Source organism: Gadus macrocephalus, chromosome 11 (assembly GCF_031168955.1).
Source record: "Gadus macrocephalus chromosome 11, ASM3116895v1".
NCBI classification, from domain to species: Eukaryota; Metazoa; Chordata; class Actinopteri; order Gadiformes; family Gadidae; genus Gadus; species Gadus macrocephalus.
Window position 1 is genome coordinate 13,831,746 of NC_082392.1, and position 17,161 is coordinate 13,848,906.

At 45.2% G+C, this 17,161-nt stretch overlaps 1 protein-coding gene across 1 annotated transcript in view; it reads right to left on the bottom strand.

Annotated features, from left to right (window-relative positions):
* cep192 (centrosomal protein 192) overlaps positions 1-17,161 on the bottom strand; it is a 35,017-nt gene that overhangs the window by 4,694 nt on the left and 13,162 nt on the right. The window contains exons 27-50 of the mRNA XM_060064697.1: positions 16,810-16,935; positions 16,064-16,204; positions 15,542-15,602; positions 15,048-15,187; positions 14,455-14,547; positions 14,063-14,181; positions 13,405-13,587; positions 12,862-12,952; positions 11,663-11,842; positions 11,041-11,301; positions 10,705-10,826; positions 9,938-10,047; positions 9,225-9,387; positions 8,901-8,991; positions 8,281-8,371; positions 7,978-8,101; positions 7,358-7,463; positions 6,751-6,979; positions 6,058-6,134; positions 5,754-5,849; positions 5,309-5,428; positions 4,354-4,466; positions 3,832-3,958; positions 3,222-3,280 (exon numbers count right to left, since the gene is read on the bottom strand). Of these exons, the coding sequence (XP_059920680.1) occupies positions 3,222-3,280; positions 3,832-3,958; positions 4,354-4,466; positions 5,309-5,428; positions 5,754-5,849; positions 6,058-6,134; positions 6,751-6,979; positions 7,358-7,463; positions 7,978-8,101; positions 8,281-8,371; positions 8,901-8,991; positions 9,225-9,387; positions 9,938-10,047; positions 10,705-10,826; positions 11,041-11,301; positions 11,663-11,842; positions 12,862-12,952; positions 13,405-13,587; positions 14,063-14,181; positions 14,455-14,547; positions 15,048-15,187; positions 15,542-15,602; positions 16,064-16,204; positions 16,810-16,935 (3,023 nt within the window). The remainder of the gene's footprint in view (positions 1-3,221; positions 3,281-3,831; positions 3,959-4,353; positions 4,467-5,308; positions 5,429-5,753; positions 5,850-6,057; positions 6,135-6,750; positions 6,980-7,357; positions 7,464-7,977; positions 8,102-8,280; positions 8,372-8,900; positions 8,992-9,224; positions 9,388-9,937; positions 10,048-10,704; positions 10,827-11,040; positions 11,302-11,662; positions 11,843-12,861; positions 12,953-13,404; positions 13,588-14,062; positions 14,182-14,454; positions 14,548-15,047; positions 15,188-15,541; positions 15,603-16,063; positions 16,205-16,809; positions 16,936-17,161) is intronic.

Genomic DNA, 17,161 nt, shown 5'->3' on the forward strand with positions numbered 1-17,161 from the left:
ACTTCACTTCAACTTTTATAAATTTTAGTTTTAGTTTCAATTTCATGAATGTTAAGAGTTATAATAAAACATTTCAAAATGCATGTGCAACTCGGTTAAATAAAAGTCTGTTGGTCCAGTCATATATTTTGTCATTGTAGTTTTCTTAAAATCTCGTCTCGATCTCGTGAACCGAATATCGTGTCTCGTCTCGTGAGCTGAGTGTATCGTCACACCCCTAGTGTTTACCTCATGCCAGTGTATAAACCGTCCTTCATGCGCTTAGAACACAAGGAGAGAACAGTGAAAATGTGGTCGGAGGACAGTATCTCCTCTCTCCAAGCATGTTTTGAGTGCACTGACTGGGACTGTTTTCAGGATAGCACAGATAATATTGACGAACTAGCAGATACTGTTTCATCATACATTACATTCTGTGTCGACTCAGTCATCCCAACCAGGATCTCTGTCCATTACTCAAATAATAAACCATGGGTTACTAAAGAACTTAAATCAGTGATAAATAAGAAAAAGAGGACATTTTACACTGGGGACCCTTGAGAGAAAAAAGCTGTCTCCAAGGAAGTGAAAAAAGAGATTAGGAAGGCCAAAATGAAATATAGAGAGAAGGTCAAAGAACGGTATAGTGGGGGGGATCTCAGAGCTGCATGGAGGGGAATTAAGTCAATGGCATCCATAAATCAGTATTCTAGTGAATCCAGGCAGCCAATAACGGTTAAAGGTGTTGATGTCCCTGATTTGTCAAATGTTTTTAATATGTTTTACTCACGTTTTGAATCATCTGATTTCTCTGAGAACATTTCTATGTGGAGGGACTCTCTTGTCCCTCACAATGACATTGTGATAGCCCAGGAACTAGTAACAACTCTGTTTAAGAGAGTAAATATTATGAAAGCTGCTGGCCCTGATGCCGTTTGCGGACGCACACTGCGTTACTGTGCTGACCAGCTCAGTGTGGTATTTACTCCACTCTTTAATATGTGTGCTAAGAAAGGCCAGATACCTCAGATATGGAAGAGGTCCACTATAATACCAGTAGCGAAATCAAAAAATCCCAAAAAGCTAAAAGACTTCAGACCAGTAGCACTTACATCCTTAGTAATGAAACATTTTGAGAAAATTATTAAGGATGAAATCATGTCCCTGGTCAGTGGTAAACTTGACCCATTGCAGTTTGCTTATCAAACTGGGAAAGGTGTAGATGATGCAAAACTCTTCCTTTTAGACACAATGTATAAACATTTAGAAAAGCCTGGATCTCATGCTAGATTGTTATTTGCAGACTTTTCTTCTGCTTTCAATAAGATGCAGCCACATATTTTAATTGAGAGACTAGCTGCTGAGTTTGAGTTACCCCATCAGATACTGTTGTTGCTTTTAAACTTCTTAACAGACAGAACTCAGAGGGTCTCTGTAAATGGACACTTGTCCCAGGCCATTACATCGAATACTGGTTCACCTCAAGGGTGCGTACTCTCACCCCTGTTCATTTTGTACACAGATAGCTGTAGGTCCTCTCAACAGGGAAGTTATCTAGCTAAATTCTCAGACGACACTGCGTTGCTGTCCCTTTTCCAAGGTCCACATTGCAGCCATGGCCTTGCTTTGACATCGTTTGTTAATTGGTGTGATAACAACTTCTTAGATCTAAATGTAGAAAAAACAAAAAGGAGCTAGTCATAGATTTTAGGAAAGTGAAGGGAGCGCTCAAACCAAGTGTCATCCATGGGGAGGAAGTCCAACTTGTAGACACCTACAAATATCTAGGCACAGTATTTGATAACCAGCTTAAATTTCATACAAATACTGAGGTAATTGTTAAAAAGGGACAACAAAGAGTTCACCTGTTGAGAATGCTGAACGCTTTCAGTGTCTCTCAAGTTATTTTGAGAATTTTTTACCAATCTTTCATCATTGAGAGTCTTTTAACTTTTTCATTCATATGCTGGACTAAAAGTCTGTCAGTGAAGGACATGAATAGTTTAAATAAAATTGTGAAGATCTGCTCTAAGATCCCTGGCATCCAGCTCAAGAGCATAAGTTCATTGTGGAACAAACAAGCAGTCCAGAAAGCTAAATGCATTATCAGTCAGCCTGACCATGTCCTCAGTAAAGAATTTAAACTAATGCCTTCAGGGCGGCGCTACTGTTCAATCAGGGCAAGAACAATGAGGTACTCCCACTCTTTTATCCCTGCAACCATCAGGTTACTAAATGATGATAAGTCAGGAGTAGGTGGAGAGCACACCAGTGTTGCTGGGTGTTTCCGGGGGCAGGGTGGTTGTTACTGACAGGCTGAAATTAATTGTGAGTTAAATGTGTGTGTTGGACTGCCTTTGATGCATGTTTTTGTCTATCTCCTATTGCTAATTATTGTTTTTATTAAGTAATTTATTATGTGAGATGGGAAACTGAACGAAATTGCCCATTTTGGGATAAATATTTTTTTTTTCTAATCTAATCTTCTCACTGTTTGTACAGAGGAGCCTTATCCTCACTGTGTATACAGAGGAGCCTCATCCTGAGCCTCACTGTGTATACAGAGGAGCCTCATGCTAAGGCCTCACTGTGTGTACAGAGGAGCCTCATCCTGAGCCTCACTGTGTATACAGAGGAGCCTCATCCTGAGCCTCACTGTGTATACAGAGGAGCCTCATCCTGAGCCTCACTGTGTGTACAGAGGAGCCTCATCCTGAGCCTCACTGTGTGTACAGAGGAGCCTCATCCTGAGCCTCACTGTGTGTACAGAGGAGCCTCAACCTGCCTCATCCTGAGCCTCACTGTGTATACAGAGGAGCCTCATCCTGAGCCTCACTGTGTATACAGAGGAGCCTCATGCTAAGGCCTGACTGTGTGTACAGAGGAGCCTCAACCTGCCTCATCCTGAGCCTCACTGTGTATACAGAGGAGCCTCATGCTAAAGCCTCACTGTGTGTACAGACGAGCCTCAATAATGTCTCAATGGGGCCCTTGGAGCAGAAAGAGGAATTGTACACTTTTATATCCTTAAATCCATAAAAGTCAGAATAATTTAACATTAATGAACACACAATTAACATTAATAGTTTACATTAATCCCACCAAATAATTTCCAGTTGTATATATTTCATGTCCCATAATTAGGCTTTCAGGGGCATGAATGAATAGTACAGATACATTTCCTGTCTAGGAGGCAGAGAGCGATTAAAGATAAGGGTCAGGGTAACAGGGACTGCACTTACCTCAGAGAATATTTGGAGTGCTTGATATGGAAGGGCTCCCTAGGGTTTACAAAGTTCAGCTGCAAGTCAATTAGAAAAGCCAAACATCAAATCCATGCAAATCCCCTTAACAACTATTAAGGATTATTATGTTATGACCGTTACCAACCAAACAGTTATACACACACACGGATACACATTTAATCATGCAAACTGCAGTAAAAGCAGTAAATATTTAATAGAACCCAAGAACGCGTTTTTTCAGAAATCAGTGGTTAAACCTCTGCTTTGTGACGTCCTTCTTTGCCTCTTTAACAGATCGGAGATCATTAAAAAGAGATCAGAGGGTGTTCTGCAAGAGCAAGGATCTGGGGACCACCTCATCAAGTGTACTTTGATTACTAGTCAAGGTTATAATGGTGACAATCGAGCGCTCACATTAAGCGCTCTGCTACTGCAGACAATTTATGTCCTGTGGGATGAAGCCGGCTGGGGGGCTTTTTAAAACACCGTATTTCACTTCCAGCTGCACTAAGAAATTAAAAGCAAAAGACGGAGAGAGCGAGAGAGAAACCAAAAAGGTCTGCGCGTTGCCCTCTGGAGCGGTAGCGCGCGTGCAGCCGCGGCTTACCTCATGCGTGTCAGAGGAGTTGTTCCGGATGTTGACCTTCAGGGTACTGGACTGCCCCAGCCGTGTGGCCGGGAACGTGTACAGGTCCTGGGGGGAGTACACCCCCTTCCGGACCGCCTCCTCGGGCCTGGCCAAACACAGGTCACGCTCGTTAACGCAGGAGGCCTCAAACCTGCAGTCTCTGTTTTTTTTAACGCACTTGCATGTTTTCATGTCCAAGTTCAACAATACAATTTATTAAACTTGGAAAACATGCACTAAAAACATGTTTTATTAATTAATTTACTTGAACTTCGTTGTTTTGGTTTTTAAGATTGTACATAAAACATATTACATAGCAAACAGATGTCCCTTTTATTTGACCAAAACATACAACATTGCACCTATTCTCTTAGAAAAGTAGAAAACCTGGTCATATAAATGTATAAAACAAAAAAGCATGCATTTTTCCCATCTTCCCACGGCCTTGAGGAAGAGCTCTCCAGTTTGTGTGATCAGCGGATATTGATTGTGAGGTCTTACACGGTCTTGACCGGAGCAGCCTCCGTCCTCTTCCTGGTCTTGATGGAGGACTCCGTCTTCACCAGAGAACAGTCTCCTTCCTGGGGCGCTTCGACAGGCCCAGACTTCACTCCCTGCACACGCACAAAAACAACACTTAGCCGTCACCGAACCTCACGCAATTTGTAACGCAAACAGAGTTCAAATCCTTGGAGTGAGTCTAGTTAAACTCTTGCTGCAGCTGACATGTGCAAACTGCTTCTTCCGGTGAACTCGAGGCCTACTCAACATGAACCTGGCAGGCCTAGAAATGTAGTCATACGTCATCCGGTTACCCATGTATATAACTGGAAATGTCCAAATGTATTCCCCTGTGGACAACAAGGGGGTCAGAGCAAGCTCAATGTACATGGAATAAATCCACCACGGCCACTTAACCCATCACAATGCCGTAAATCATTTCATATTTTGCCTGCCGCGTGGGCTCTTAAGTTAACCGTTCTTTCACAACCATGCAACGAGCCTTAGAGCTCCCACCTCAGCAGGAAAACGCGTTCCCCTTTACCATGCAAGAACCTGCCTTCCCTCATTGGCCCTCTAGCAGACAAACTGATGTACATGGTCCTACTGCATGTGGGGGAGTTATTGCCTACTACAGAGGTGAGCGGTAACCAGCATGTCCTCAATTATTTTGTTAAAATGCATGTTGGGAAATTGGCCATTATTAACTTTTATGCATGATTTTGGTCTTCTATACATGCAGAGTTTCCCCACACACAGACACACTTTTGTAAATGTTGCATTCCCAAACACACTCGAGTCGGAGGAGAGGCATGCAAAAATATGAAGCCACATTTGTTCACACTGTGCTTTGTTCCTTTAAAAACAAAGCATGATACATTTCTTTTTCGAGTGAAGCTACAAATATGAACCAAAGTTGGCACTCATTTAAATGAGTTATCAACATCTGCCTCACCGTCCCACAGAGCTGGAAGCGGACCCGGGTCTTCAGCTGGGGGTCCAACAAAGGGTGGCACTCCAGGTCCCAGAACTGGGCGTAGTCCCCTCGGTCCCGGGGCAAGAATGTGATGGGCACCTGAAGGGCAGACACAATAGTAATGTAGTATATTTTTATATACGTGATGCTCCTTTCCTTCTACAATTATTAATTGACACTGTATTCTGGATTGTCTTGCATTCATTTAAAATCAAAATACATCTTAAAAGATAGGTTAACTAATAATTCAGGAGAAAAAATGGTTAGCAAACATAAATAATCCAAATCCCTTCAGAATTGTATCATATAGATCAGAGGCAAGACCAAATCAGTGGCAGAATGTGATAAAATGAAGACCTGTTGTAGCGGAGCCTCTGAACCTGGTTCTGTTAAGTAAATGTCCTGATTTGCTGTGTGTCATCACCTGCATCTTCTGCCGGGCTCCCAGGGTACCAGACACCCTAGAGCATCTGAAGGCTGTGTAGGTAGCCCGGTACACATCCCCACTGTTGTCCACTCCCTGAGGGAAGAGGACGAGAGGCAGGGCGAGAGACAGCAACGGAGAGAGGGAGAGAGAAAACTAGACATGAGCGTCTTTGGCATTGGAACCATTGAGAGGCTAAACACATCACAGCAGAGGAGACCAGAATGAGAATGAAGAGCAGAAAATGAACAAACAAGATTATGTAATCTTTGTGCAAAGTATGTAGATAAAGAGGATTGTGAACCTTGACGTATGGAGGCGCGAAGGAGGACAGGTACCACCTCACTTCCTCTTCCCCGTTATCCACTTCCAGGACGGATTCTACAGGAAATGAATGCTAAGTTAATGCATTCACACATAAAGCAACAATGAATATGTAAAGTCTGACGGCAGACAAGCCAACTCCTTGGTGACCTTGGTGTTTCGCATTATTTTACTTCGTATTTGTCTCGGCCAATCATGTTGCTAGAGGGGGAGCTGGTAATTGGCAAAAACAAACCTGGCCAGCAGTAGTAAACTGCAAACAAGTGTCTGTAAAAGTTAAAAATCAACACCTAGTAGACTGTAGAAATACACTTATTAAAATACCCTTCTGAACGCTTCATCCACTCCAACATTCATTTGTATTTTTTATATCTTAGGAACTAAACCGTAAACAAGTCGTAACTGTTTGTTTTCCGCCCCAGGCTCTGTGCCAGCTCACTCCTACCATCACATAGGACTTCTGGGTCCCGGGTTATTGCTATACTGATTCCTTTGGCATTTCAAGTTATTTAAATTAGTGGCATAATTGCTAACTCATTCATTATGACTTACACTGTAATTCGTGATACATTTTCAAATTTTATCTCACCAAAGTCAGTTTCAAAATGCAGACAAAAATGTAACAAAATGTCAATCAACATATTCTATCCCATCCCATGTGACCCGTTCAGACCTGAGCTCTCCCCTGAGGGGGTGGCGGGGAAGACCACCGTCTTGCTGCCCAGCTCCAACAGGGCCTGGGGGCTCTGCGGGAGGTCCGGCGGCTGGGAGGCCTGGCTGTCGGGCCGTACCAGGGACGGCAGGGGGGTGGCCGCCTGGGGAGCCAGGGCAGACAGGCTCCTCTCTGCTGGGGCCGGGGACACGTCTAGGGCCAGGTCCCGGCGGATCTGCGCCTTGATGAACTGATGGGGGGCGGACAATGCGTTGAGCGTCAGGTCAGGTGACAGCATTCCCCAGGGCGTTGTGAGGCGAGCGTGCAGAGAATTTGGTCTAGTATTATTTATTACACTGCTTGAATGCTTTGTTCTGACTGGGCTATCATGGCATTCAGCAGTCTTGAGATTTCTGAATGACAATTTCCAATTTCCAACAGACCGATCTCGCGGAATCAATACAATCAATACAATCATTTTAATCATCGTTTTCAGAGCTTACTTTGTGTCAAATTCTCGATTTCTTTAGTAAGTAGCCGTGCATTAAGTGGGATAATGACCGGCCCGCTGTATAGGATCCCTTACTCAAAATGCTCTGGAAGAGTTTGGCTGCTGAATGTTTTGTACCTTCTGGGTACCGTCACACTGGATGTAGATCTGTCCACTCCACGGCAGCATGGAGGTCTTGGAGGCCAGGGATGGGTTGGGGCTGATCAGAATCTGCAGGTGGGACCTGGAGGGGATAGCGCATCACAACACAAACACTGAGCTGGTTCAAGAGCGAGGCAACTTATTCAATGAGAACATGCGAGGAAGGCTGGTCCAAATCAAGATTTGTAGTCATCATATGTACAGTAAAACCAAGGATAGTTCCGTCAACTACAGAGTATAAAAAAGAGTGAGTTAACAATAAGGGTTACAAATATGAACTGAAGATATACAACCATAGGAGGTGAGAACATAAAGAGGCAGGCAAAGTGGACATGTGCTGGAGGGTACGTATATAAACATAAACATTAAATGAAAACCAGTGGAGTACCATTAATGAACAAGGAATGTACGGTAACGTCAAAGATAAGTACATTTGTTTTATTTCTCGGCTTTAGTTAATGATACTGATAGGATAAAAGGTGACCGGTGTGTGTCAAGTCAATTGTAGGGTGTAGATCATGCTGGAACCAGGCAGAAAGGTGGATCAACGTAGCATAAGTCTGTGGATCACCGACACGTGAAGACCTGGTCCTTACTGTGGCTCTATGAGTCCGTGCTGCGGTGTGATGGTGAGGCAGTGGGCAGGCCAGGACAGCTCAAAGCTCAGCCCCCGGCCCGAGTTGTTCCGGATGTGAACGTGCCGCGTGGTGGCCGTACCGTCTGCAAAAAAAAGGAAAAGGGGATACCATCGATTCATTAAAACACCCCAAAAAATGTATGCGAGGACTGCAGTTACCAAACGTTTACACCGAATGGAATGCACTCAGTCAAGAAAACCTTTCTCCAACTGCCAGACAACGTTACGGCAAAACGGTGATGTGAAGTTCCTCTTTACTCACTCATGGTGGGGGCCGTGAGCACCAGCTGGTCCGGGTGGACGGACCAGGTCCCCTGCTCTCCCGTCTTCTCTTCATCCGCCCTCGCCTTATCCTTTGTGAAAGAGGCATCCATTAAACCGATACCACGATGAGCAATGCCAAAACGGACACTAATCAGAAAGCGTGAACAAGATTAACTAATTCAACTGCAATTCAATGATCTGCAGTTGGTGTACTTAGACCCCTGAAATACCGAAGTTTACCTGACATGAAAAGATTGAATTAACAACCCTGGGAAACAAAATTTTGTGATACATAAATGGGTAACATCAAGAAAAAATATGTAAAATTTAACCTGGGCAGCAATATAGGACAAGGCTTGCATCTTCAACTTAAGGCAATTAAAGATCATGACGAACACATTTTCCTCCCCTCAAAAGTCTCTGGCGATCAGCAGGTGTGACGGCTAACAAGCTTTTCAGACAACCAACACTAACCCAATGGTACAAGCTGCCTAGTTGTGACAAGATTTAAGGAAACAGCTCCAGTGTAGCTACAGTACCACACACAGTCCCACATGACGGTGTTTGACAGATACTGGACCTGCCGGTATGAAGTTGGCTGCTGCCAGACTAGTCTACCTTCAGCATCGGCTCGGCTGCTCTCAGAGGTGGGCCCTGGGGACCTTTCACAGGAAGCACGTCCAGGGTAATGTTGCCATTCGCAAACGCACTGGAAAACACAACATAACTACATACTTCAAATCAATCAACACTAATGAACACAACAACAAATTAATTGTTTTGCCCCACAGTGCACTGCAGATAATATTAGACATAGAAAGACATTCTTTAATTAGTTATATAAAAAGGTGAGGAGCTTGCATCCTCAGTTACAGCAGCAAGTAAGGTAGTGGTTTGAGATATGAGCCATGTGTCAGGAGCGTCCATCATGCATCAGGTCACCTGTGAGACTCGGCGGCGTGTCCAGCGGAGTGCTGGACCGGCTCGGCCCGCTCCACATCACCGGGCTCCGGGCGGCTTGTGGTCCCCAGCAGGGACAGCACCACCTTGCTCATGTTCCCGTAGAAGACGTGGCCCTCGTTGGGCCTCTGGGGCAGGTCAAAGGCTGTGGTGGGAGGAAACGGATGCAGAGTCAAGCTGTGCACAACCTTCAGCTTATTACTGCAGTCCTGAATAAAATATGCCGGTTTTATAAATAGAGCAAACACGCAAGAATGGCAAACATTATTTGTTGATTTGAGGATGTGAAGGGGATTATTTTGGTCTTCGATGTAAAAGAAAAAGGTATGATGGAGATATAATGCGTTTCATTATTTTGTCTTGAGGGTGATAAAATTCACTAGGATCAGTGGGCGGAACAGAGAGGTGTTTAACTTAAATTAACAAGCCCCTGCTGGTTTGCAGCTGAGCAAGTACATGAAGGTAAGGGTAGCACTGCCCATGGCCATGCATCAAGCACACATTGAACACTCTCATAGAGACCCCATGGAACAGGGCAGCAACAGATCCTCACACTGAATTTTCAACCATGGCAATCACTAACTGCCAAGAGCGGTTGTCGAGTCTCAGTCTTATTGAGGAAGCATTTATAGAGGAGAGCCAGGAGATCGTTGTCATGAGACACTGGCTCCAATTACGGTTGTGAATTTTCATACTTTCGGTTATCAGTTCCTCTCCCAGGAACGTCTCATTAAAGTCGATGTTCTTCAGCAGGCTGTTGTCTGAGAGAACCTTTCTGCCCGCCTCTGGTCTGCTCTGGAGCAACCTGGGGGAGCACAGCACAGGAACACACTGTCAAGTTTAAATAAAAAAATAAAGCCAACGAATGAACAATTCCAAACTCCAACGCAATGCCAGCTGATGCCTGTTCTGTGAACTCGATCAGCATTTCAAAAAGACTCTAAAGGGGCATGCGATTTACTTTGCAGCATACAATCACAAAATGATAATCAAATCAAACTTGTTTTGTAAAAGCTGTGACCTTGATAAATGCATACAGATTCTTTACTGCAGCAGTTTGAAATGATGCAACCCTGACACAAGGATCATCGTTTCTCAGAAAGGCTAGTGTTTTTAGTATTACCAAACAGATAAACAGATAACTTATTAGATGAAGCATCAGCTCATATCAGTTTCTAACCTGGCCTTTGAGATTTATGGCAGAGCTCTCCAAAATGCTAAATGTTGAATTAATTAAAATGTATGTGGATAAATATCCTTCAATAATATTTAACCAGTTGCATAACTTCAACCTAAGATCTGTATTGTTCAATCAGTTTTCCTTTCCCAAAACAACTTGTTTTTGAATTCTAAAGTCGACTGGAAGTTATTCCTTTATTTCCCCATAAACCAGACCTTTCAGGGGCAAAATAGCCATTTAGTGTTGACGTGAATAATTGAAACAGGTGAATCAGTGTCTGACCTTCTGTACTGCTGCCTGGAGACTTCGTCTCCACAGAAAAGGCAGACGGTGGCCAGCAGGGCTTGTGCAGAGTGACATAGGGAGGTCTCTCTCTGGGTGGCCTTCAGCAGCACCGTGATCACCTGCACAACAAATGACCAAGCCCACAGAGAGAGGCAATTTCAGGCGACCACAACCTTCTTCATTAACCAAGAGGACAGGCTGAGTCAGCGATGCTCACATTTAATACGCAATTACCTCTTGACTTTCACACACACACACACACACACACACACACACACACACACACACACACACACACACACACACACACACACACACACACACACACACTACCTCTTGCGTGCGCTCCTTCAGCACAAACTGTGACGGCGAGAGGCTGATGACCGACGGCTCCATGAGCGAGCGCGACTGCAGGTCCGAGAACGCCGTCGCCTTGATGAAGGCAGCTCGGGAGCCCGTGTTGCGCACGCACAGACACACCTTGCTGACGCGGCCCACGGCCACGCCCGCCAGCGTGGCGACGTAACCGTCCGCCTCCTTCCGCTGGTCCTCCAGGATGATGTTGCTGGTGCCGCCGTAGCCGGAGAGAGGGATCTGGGGGAGAACAGGCTCATGTGACATATCGGCGTGACATTTCGCCTATCGTAAGACCTATCGCCCATCGTCACACCAACACACATCACAAGTCATCAGGAGATAAGATCAGACTGCAGTATGGCGGAGAATGAGCCTGGCCAGGGGGGGGTGGTGGCAGCAGAAGGCGCAATGTCCATCAGAGTGAGTGAGTGTTTGTGTGTATACACCCCATTCCTTGGATAAACCCACCCAGCCGCCCACTTCAAACCTCAAAGAACTAAATAAAGCCTTTCAACAGCTCGTCTCAAGTTTAAACCCAGCATCCCGGGCAGCGCTGGGCAGCACCGCATGAGGTCAATAGACCCAGAGCACCGCTTACTGTGAACTTGACCCCCGGCTGGGAGGGCCTCAATCCAGACTGCTTGATCTCCAGCTTGGCCAGCATGCAGGCCACACGGGTGGGGGCGAAGAGCAGGTGGACCGCCACGTCCTCCCTGGGCCTGATGGACAGCTCACCGTGCCTGGTCAGACGCTCCTCTGGGCTGAACATGCTCTGCAGCTGAGGATGGTGGGGTTAGGGTAGAGAATGTAATAACAATACATTGAAAAGAACCTCATCCATTTTATGGATGAATGATCCTTGCAGCTAGAGCTAGCCCTCTTCCTCTCCATTTGAAAGGCATTATGTGTCGCATTTGTATCAAATGTATTGTTTATCAACTAAGCTACCAGTTTAGACAGTGAGAAACCTCTTTGGTACATTTTGCTGCCTTATGTACAGCTCAATAGTTTCGACCTAGAGAACCCCTTTTGTGTTTATTTGCATCCTTTGACATTTGTCCCACAATGAGCCTCTTCAAACATTTGTTGTTCCATGGAAGATGCTCGGTAAATGCCGCACCGTGAACAATGGTCATGCTCCGCTAAACCCAATACTATGTGGTCCAGAAATAATTATTCGATCAGGAGAGGTGTTCCACAGGGTCAGACTGGGTGTGTGCAACACTAAAGGAGGTGTACGGCAACAAGATCCACACCGGCAGAAGGCTCCTAACTAGGGATCGACCGATACCGATTTTTTTAGGGCCGATACGATACCGATATTTTTTCATCAGCCTTAGCCGATACGCCGATACCGATTTTCTTGAGCCGATTTTTTTTTTTATCATTATTTTTTTTTTTTAAAGGAACATTTATTGAACTTCAATATAAAAAACAATATTTAACAAATAGTAAAAACAGGTGAAGTAGAACAAGTAAGAACAAGTAGATGAACAATATTTAACAAATATTAAAAACAGGTGAGGTAGAACAAGTAAAAAAAAGAAAAATAATAATAAAAAAAATCGGCGAAAATCTGCCGCGTATCGGCCGATACCGATACACGTAAAAACCGCGAATATCGGCCGATAATATCGGCCGACCGATATATCGGTCGATCCCTACTCCTAACGGCTCTAGCTTGTACAGACGCCGTAGCCGGAATATAGCTAGTCCCCAGCCGCTGCTGGGCTGGAGGGTCCGGGGGGGAAGGCGGGGTAATGGGAGCGCAGCGTCGGGGTGTCTGGATCAAAGTACCTGGAAGCAGTCCTGGTCTTGCCCGCGGATCAGCAGGCGGAGCTGCTGGGTGCCGTCGGCCGAGTTGTTCCGGAGCACCAGCTTCTGTTGCCTGTGGGGGGTTGGAAACAAGACAGAATTTCACCCTGAAACTCATTCTCCATTACGAGTCTGACACACACACACACACACACACACACACACACACACACACACACACACACACACACACACACACACACACACACACACACACACACACACACACACACACACACACACACACACACACACACACACACACACACACACACGTTGAGCAAGAAAATAAATGTGGATTATGGGGAAATGGCTTCTGAGAAGCGCTACTCCCTACAGACTGCCCTCTGTCCCTCCTCATGAATAGCATTACTGGTGCCCTAATGGAGTGGGACAAGATTGCAAGATGGGGAGCATATCAATAATACCATATCAATAACACAGTCCGCCCTTATCCCCCGGCTTCGGCAGCTCGAAAAACTATTAAAACCCAAATAACCACATTTGAATTGGAGCTGTACTTACACGGCCCGTCCCAGAGTGACGCCTCCCCAGGCCACAAACTGCTTGTTGGAGAGGATGGGCGGGACGTCCGCGGCGGGCCCCGGGGCCGAGGCGGCGGGCTTCCCATGGATCTCTGCAGCCACCTCTCCCCTGAGGGCCACCTCGTACTGGGGGCCCGTCGGCAACACCAGGATGGTCAGGAGGCTGGGGCCCCAGACAAAACCACACATGAAAATAAAGGCTGCGTCAAGACATTCCCCTCAGCGCTTAAAGAAAAGCGCCTCAATTATTTCTGTCTAGGAATCTAAATGATATGGTCTGGTAGCCTGAGGGCCCCTTTGCTGTAAAGTGACACGTAAACGGACTACTCTGCTGTGGGAGTTTATGTATGGGACCGCGACACAATATGCATGATAGCACACGCACTGTGACCACACAGAATGCACAAAGCTTACACAACGTCACACGCATGTTGCATCATCGGCATTTAGTTAAATTGGTGGAGCCGTGAATTGGTGGAGCAAGAGAATTTAGGTGCCTACTATAGTTAGCATGAACCACCAAGTGCATGGTTTGAGGGACATGCTTGCCTTATTGTGAACGTTAACATAATTGAAGTACGATTTTTAAAATGTGTAAAACTGTTTCCCCAAGCGACATGTGCACACGTGCAGCATACCTTTCTCTGCACTTCTTGCTTCCCTGTGCATTGAATGAGACCTCCACAGTCTTCTCCTCTCCCACCACGAGGTAGAGCTCATCAGGCCTGACGGAGAAGCAGTCCTCTGCATCCTTGCACTGAGTGGGAGAGAGAGAGGAATGAAGGGGACGACAAAGAAAAACAACAACGAACGAAAAAGAGAAAGGAAGTAGCAAAAGGCCAAAAAGAGGAGAGAATGTGGGAAGAGGAAAACAACTTTAAAGAATTTAGTCTAAAATAAGCAAGTAAGGGTAAATAAATGAAACTTATACATCAATAAATCTTTCCCGCAGTAGGTGCCAGTCTGCAGCAGAATGTCAGAGGCTTAGACAAACCACGGATCTAATAAGAAAAGCAAAGGTCAGAATTACCTTGAGCTTCAACTTCACCTCGATGTTGCCGGCGTTCTTCAATGGAAGATCCTGTTGGCGGGCTTGGCCCAGCGGAGCGGAGAGGCTGATGGTCTAGACGAAATGGAAAGTCGGGAAGTGTATTAGTCCCTCCACCGTGAAGGTCATGAGAAATTGCAAATCAAAGTGCAATTATAAACGGAAATAATGTATAATGAAAATCACAAAATGAAATGAAATCACAAAATTGTCTGAATGATAATAGGTGATAATTAGGAAGTATAACAATAGACTCCTGATTGATTATGTAATTTCCTTGAATTTTAATGGGACCATAAACTATGTAGACGAGCTTGTGCACTGCGCACTGCAAATGATCCAAGAAAGAAACCCCATCAAAACAACACATCCATTAAACTAAATCAACCTTGCACACAACGGATCAAGGTCTGGAAAACACAAGCATGAATATTGCAAGACCATCACATCCTAAAGACAGACTGGCCCTAGTGACTGGTAGTACAGACGGACACCATTGACTGGACTTAGTGACAGGCCGTAATGACTGACCATGTTACAGACAGACAACAGTGACTGGTAAAATAGAGAGCTACCTGCAGGTCTTTCGGAGCATGGACCCTGGCCGTCCCGACCCGGGCCTGGAGGGGAACACTCCGTATCACGTGACTGGGACCAGGGGAGTCTACTTCTATGTCGATTCGGGCCATGAACTCCTCCGCCGGGCCGAGCTCTCCTGGTGCAACAGAACCCCAATTAAACCATTTGTTTTGACCCAACAGAACCCCAATTAAACCATTTGTTTTGACCCAACAGAACACAGTTGGTTTGTCACGCCGTTTGTCAATTATTCGAACTAGTGCCGTATTTTTTACTTCGTCCAATATTTGAGAAAAAATAAACTACTGTTTGACATATTTGCCTCAGGGGTCTAAAATGAATACCTTTCAACAGCCAGTGGTGGATATGTTTTAACTAATCGACTGGGTAAAAGAAAACTCAAAGACAACGTTAATTTTGCCTTGGCCAAGAAACTTCTCTGGAGGCAAGAGATCAACCATGGTCACGTTTCAGGTGACCATGTCCTTACCTGAGCTGGGGTACTTCTGAGGGGCTCGGAAGTGAACCCAGATCATGAAGCTCTCTGGATTCTGGAACGATAAAGGAAATAAATGGAAAAAATTGGTGATAGTCGATGGAATATCACTCTTATAACCAACCAGACTTGGTTAAAAAATAATTATTATTTTTGATTTTTTTTTGTGCTCGTCTCTTCACCTCGTGCGTAATATTTTGGTGCTCAACATAAAACCGAACATTGAATCCCTCCTAGATAGTGGAGCTGTTCTCTGTTGCTTTTTAACAACATGCATTTCCACTGAAAACAACCATTCAAACTCCAAAACGCTGCAGCCCTCCTGTATAGCTCTCCATTTTGTTTCCCCGTCTCTTTCGATGTCAAAAGGTTAGGAAATGTAATTTCATGACGGAGACATTTTCGCGTTGCCAGACGTTAAAAGAATAAACAAAGTCCCAGATTGTTCTACTTCCACGCCACATGGCATCTGCATGCGTACTACTGCGAGGCTGCGGTACAGTTGGCGGGCCTCACCTCTCCATAGCTGGCATGCATCACATGGTTCATCACTGACGGGGAGGACAACTGGGTCATGTGACCCGCCTGCAGCGACTCTTCAGCTGTCAAGGCAACGGGGTTCTTGGAGAAAGTGAAACAGCGCCAGGCACTGGCATTCTGAGGAGAGAGCACATGGAGGGATAAGAGAGCACTTGTCAGGAGGATAGTGAGCATTCCCCTGCTTATGGGCTGTAGACTGCTCTCAGACAGCATCTCCTTTATGTATTTGTTTTTTTTCCAAGAGCATTGAAAATATATTCAACCACACAAGAGCCGGAATAACACAGAAAGGTATCAAATGGAGCAACGACCCTGAAGCAAAGCAGACGACTGCACCAATGTTGAATTCCTTCCAAAGGTTTACTTTTAATAGAGAACTTAATTCCACCCCAAAGATAAATAAAAGTAATGCAGCAGCAATTCACATAAAAGGAAAAACACGTAACAAAAACACAAAATGAGGTAGGTAAAAAGACAGCACAAAGAATTTAGTTTAATGTGAACTTCAAGCCAAGATATTCAAGATTGAATCTGAATGACCTGCAACAATGTGGACTTGAATAAGCAAATCTTTGCAAAGTATTGTGTATGTAATGTGAGAGCAGAGTCTGATGTCTCCCCTGTAATTGAATGGCGTCACGTATTCATCGGCAGTGTCCATTATATTCCTATTACAATGGAGATGTCTGAGGCACGCCTGCGAGCAGGGCTGGGGTACTCACTGCACTGATCACCAGGCGGATGGGGACCGTGGCGTGAGTTCTGTTCAGCACTTTGAGAGGGAGGGATTTGGAAAGCCCCTCCGATAGGTCTCCAAAATCCAAGCTGCCCGACTTTCCAGCTTCAATCTGGGGGGGGGGTTCATTTTAGATTGTCATTTTGTATTTTCTATCCAGGTTTTATCCCCTGTAGGGAAAATACCTCTCAAAAAGTGATTACACTTAAAACCCAAATGAATCCTGAATAATCCAATGATAATTATCTGCCCAAACCATTTCCATCAAGAGTCCTACTTCAGGATCCCAGCATTCCAGTAGACAGCCCTGACACGGTCAGCTATGGGGGGGCTTGGGC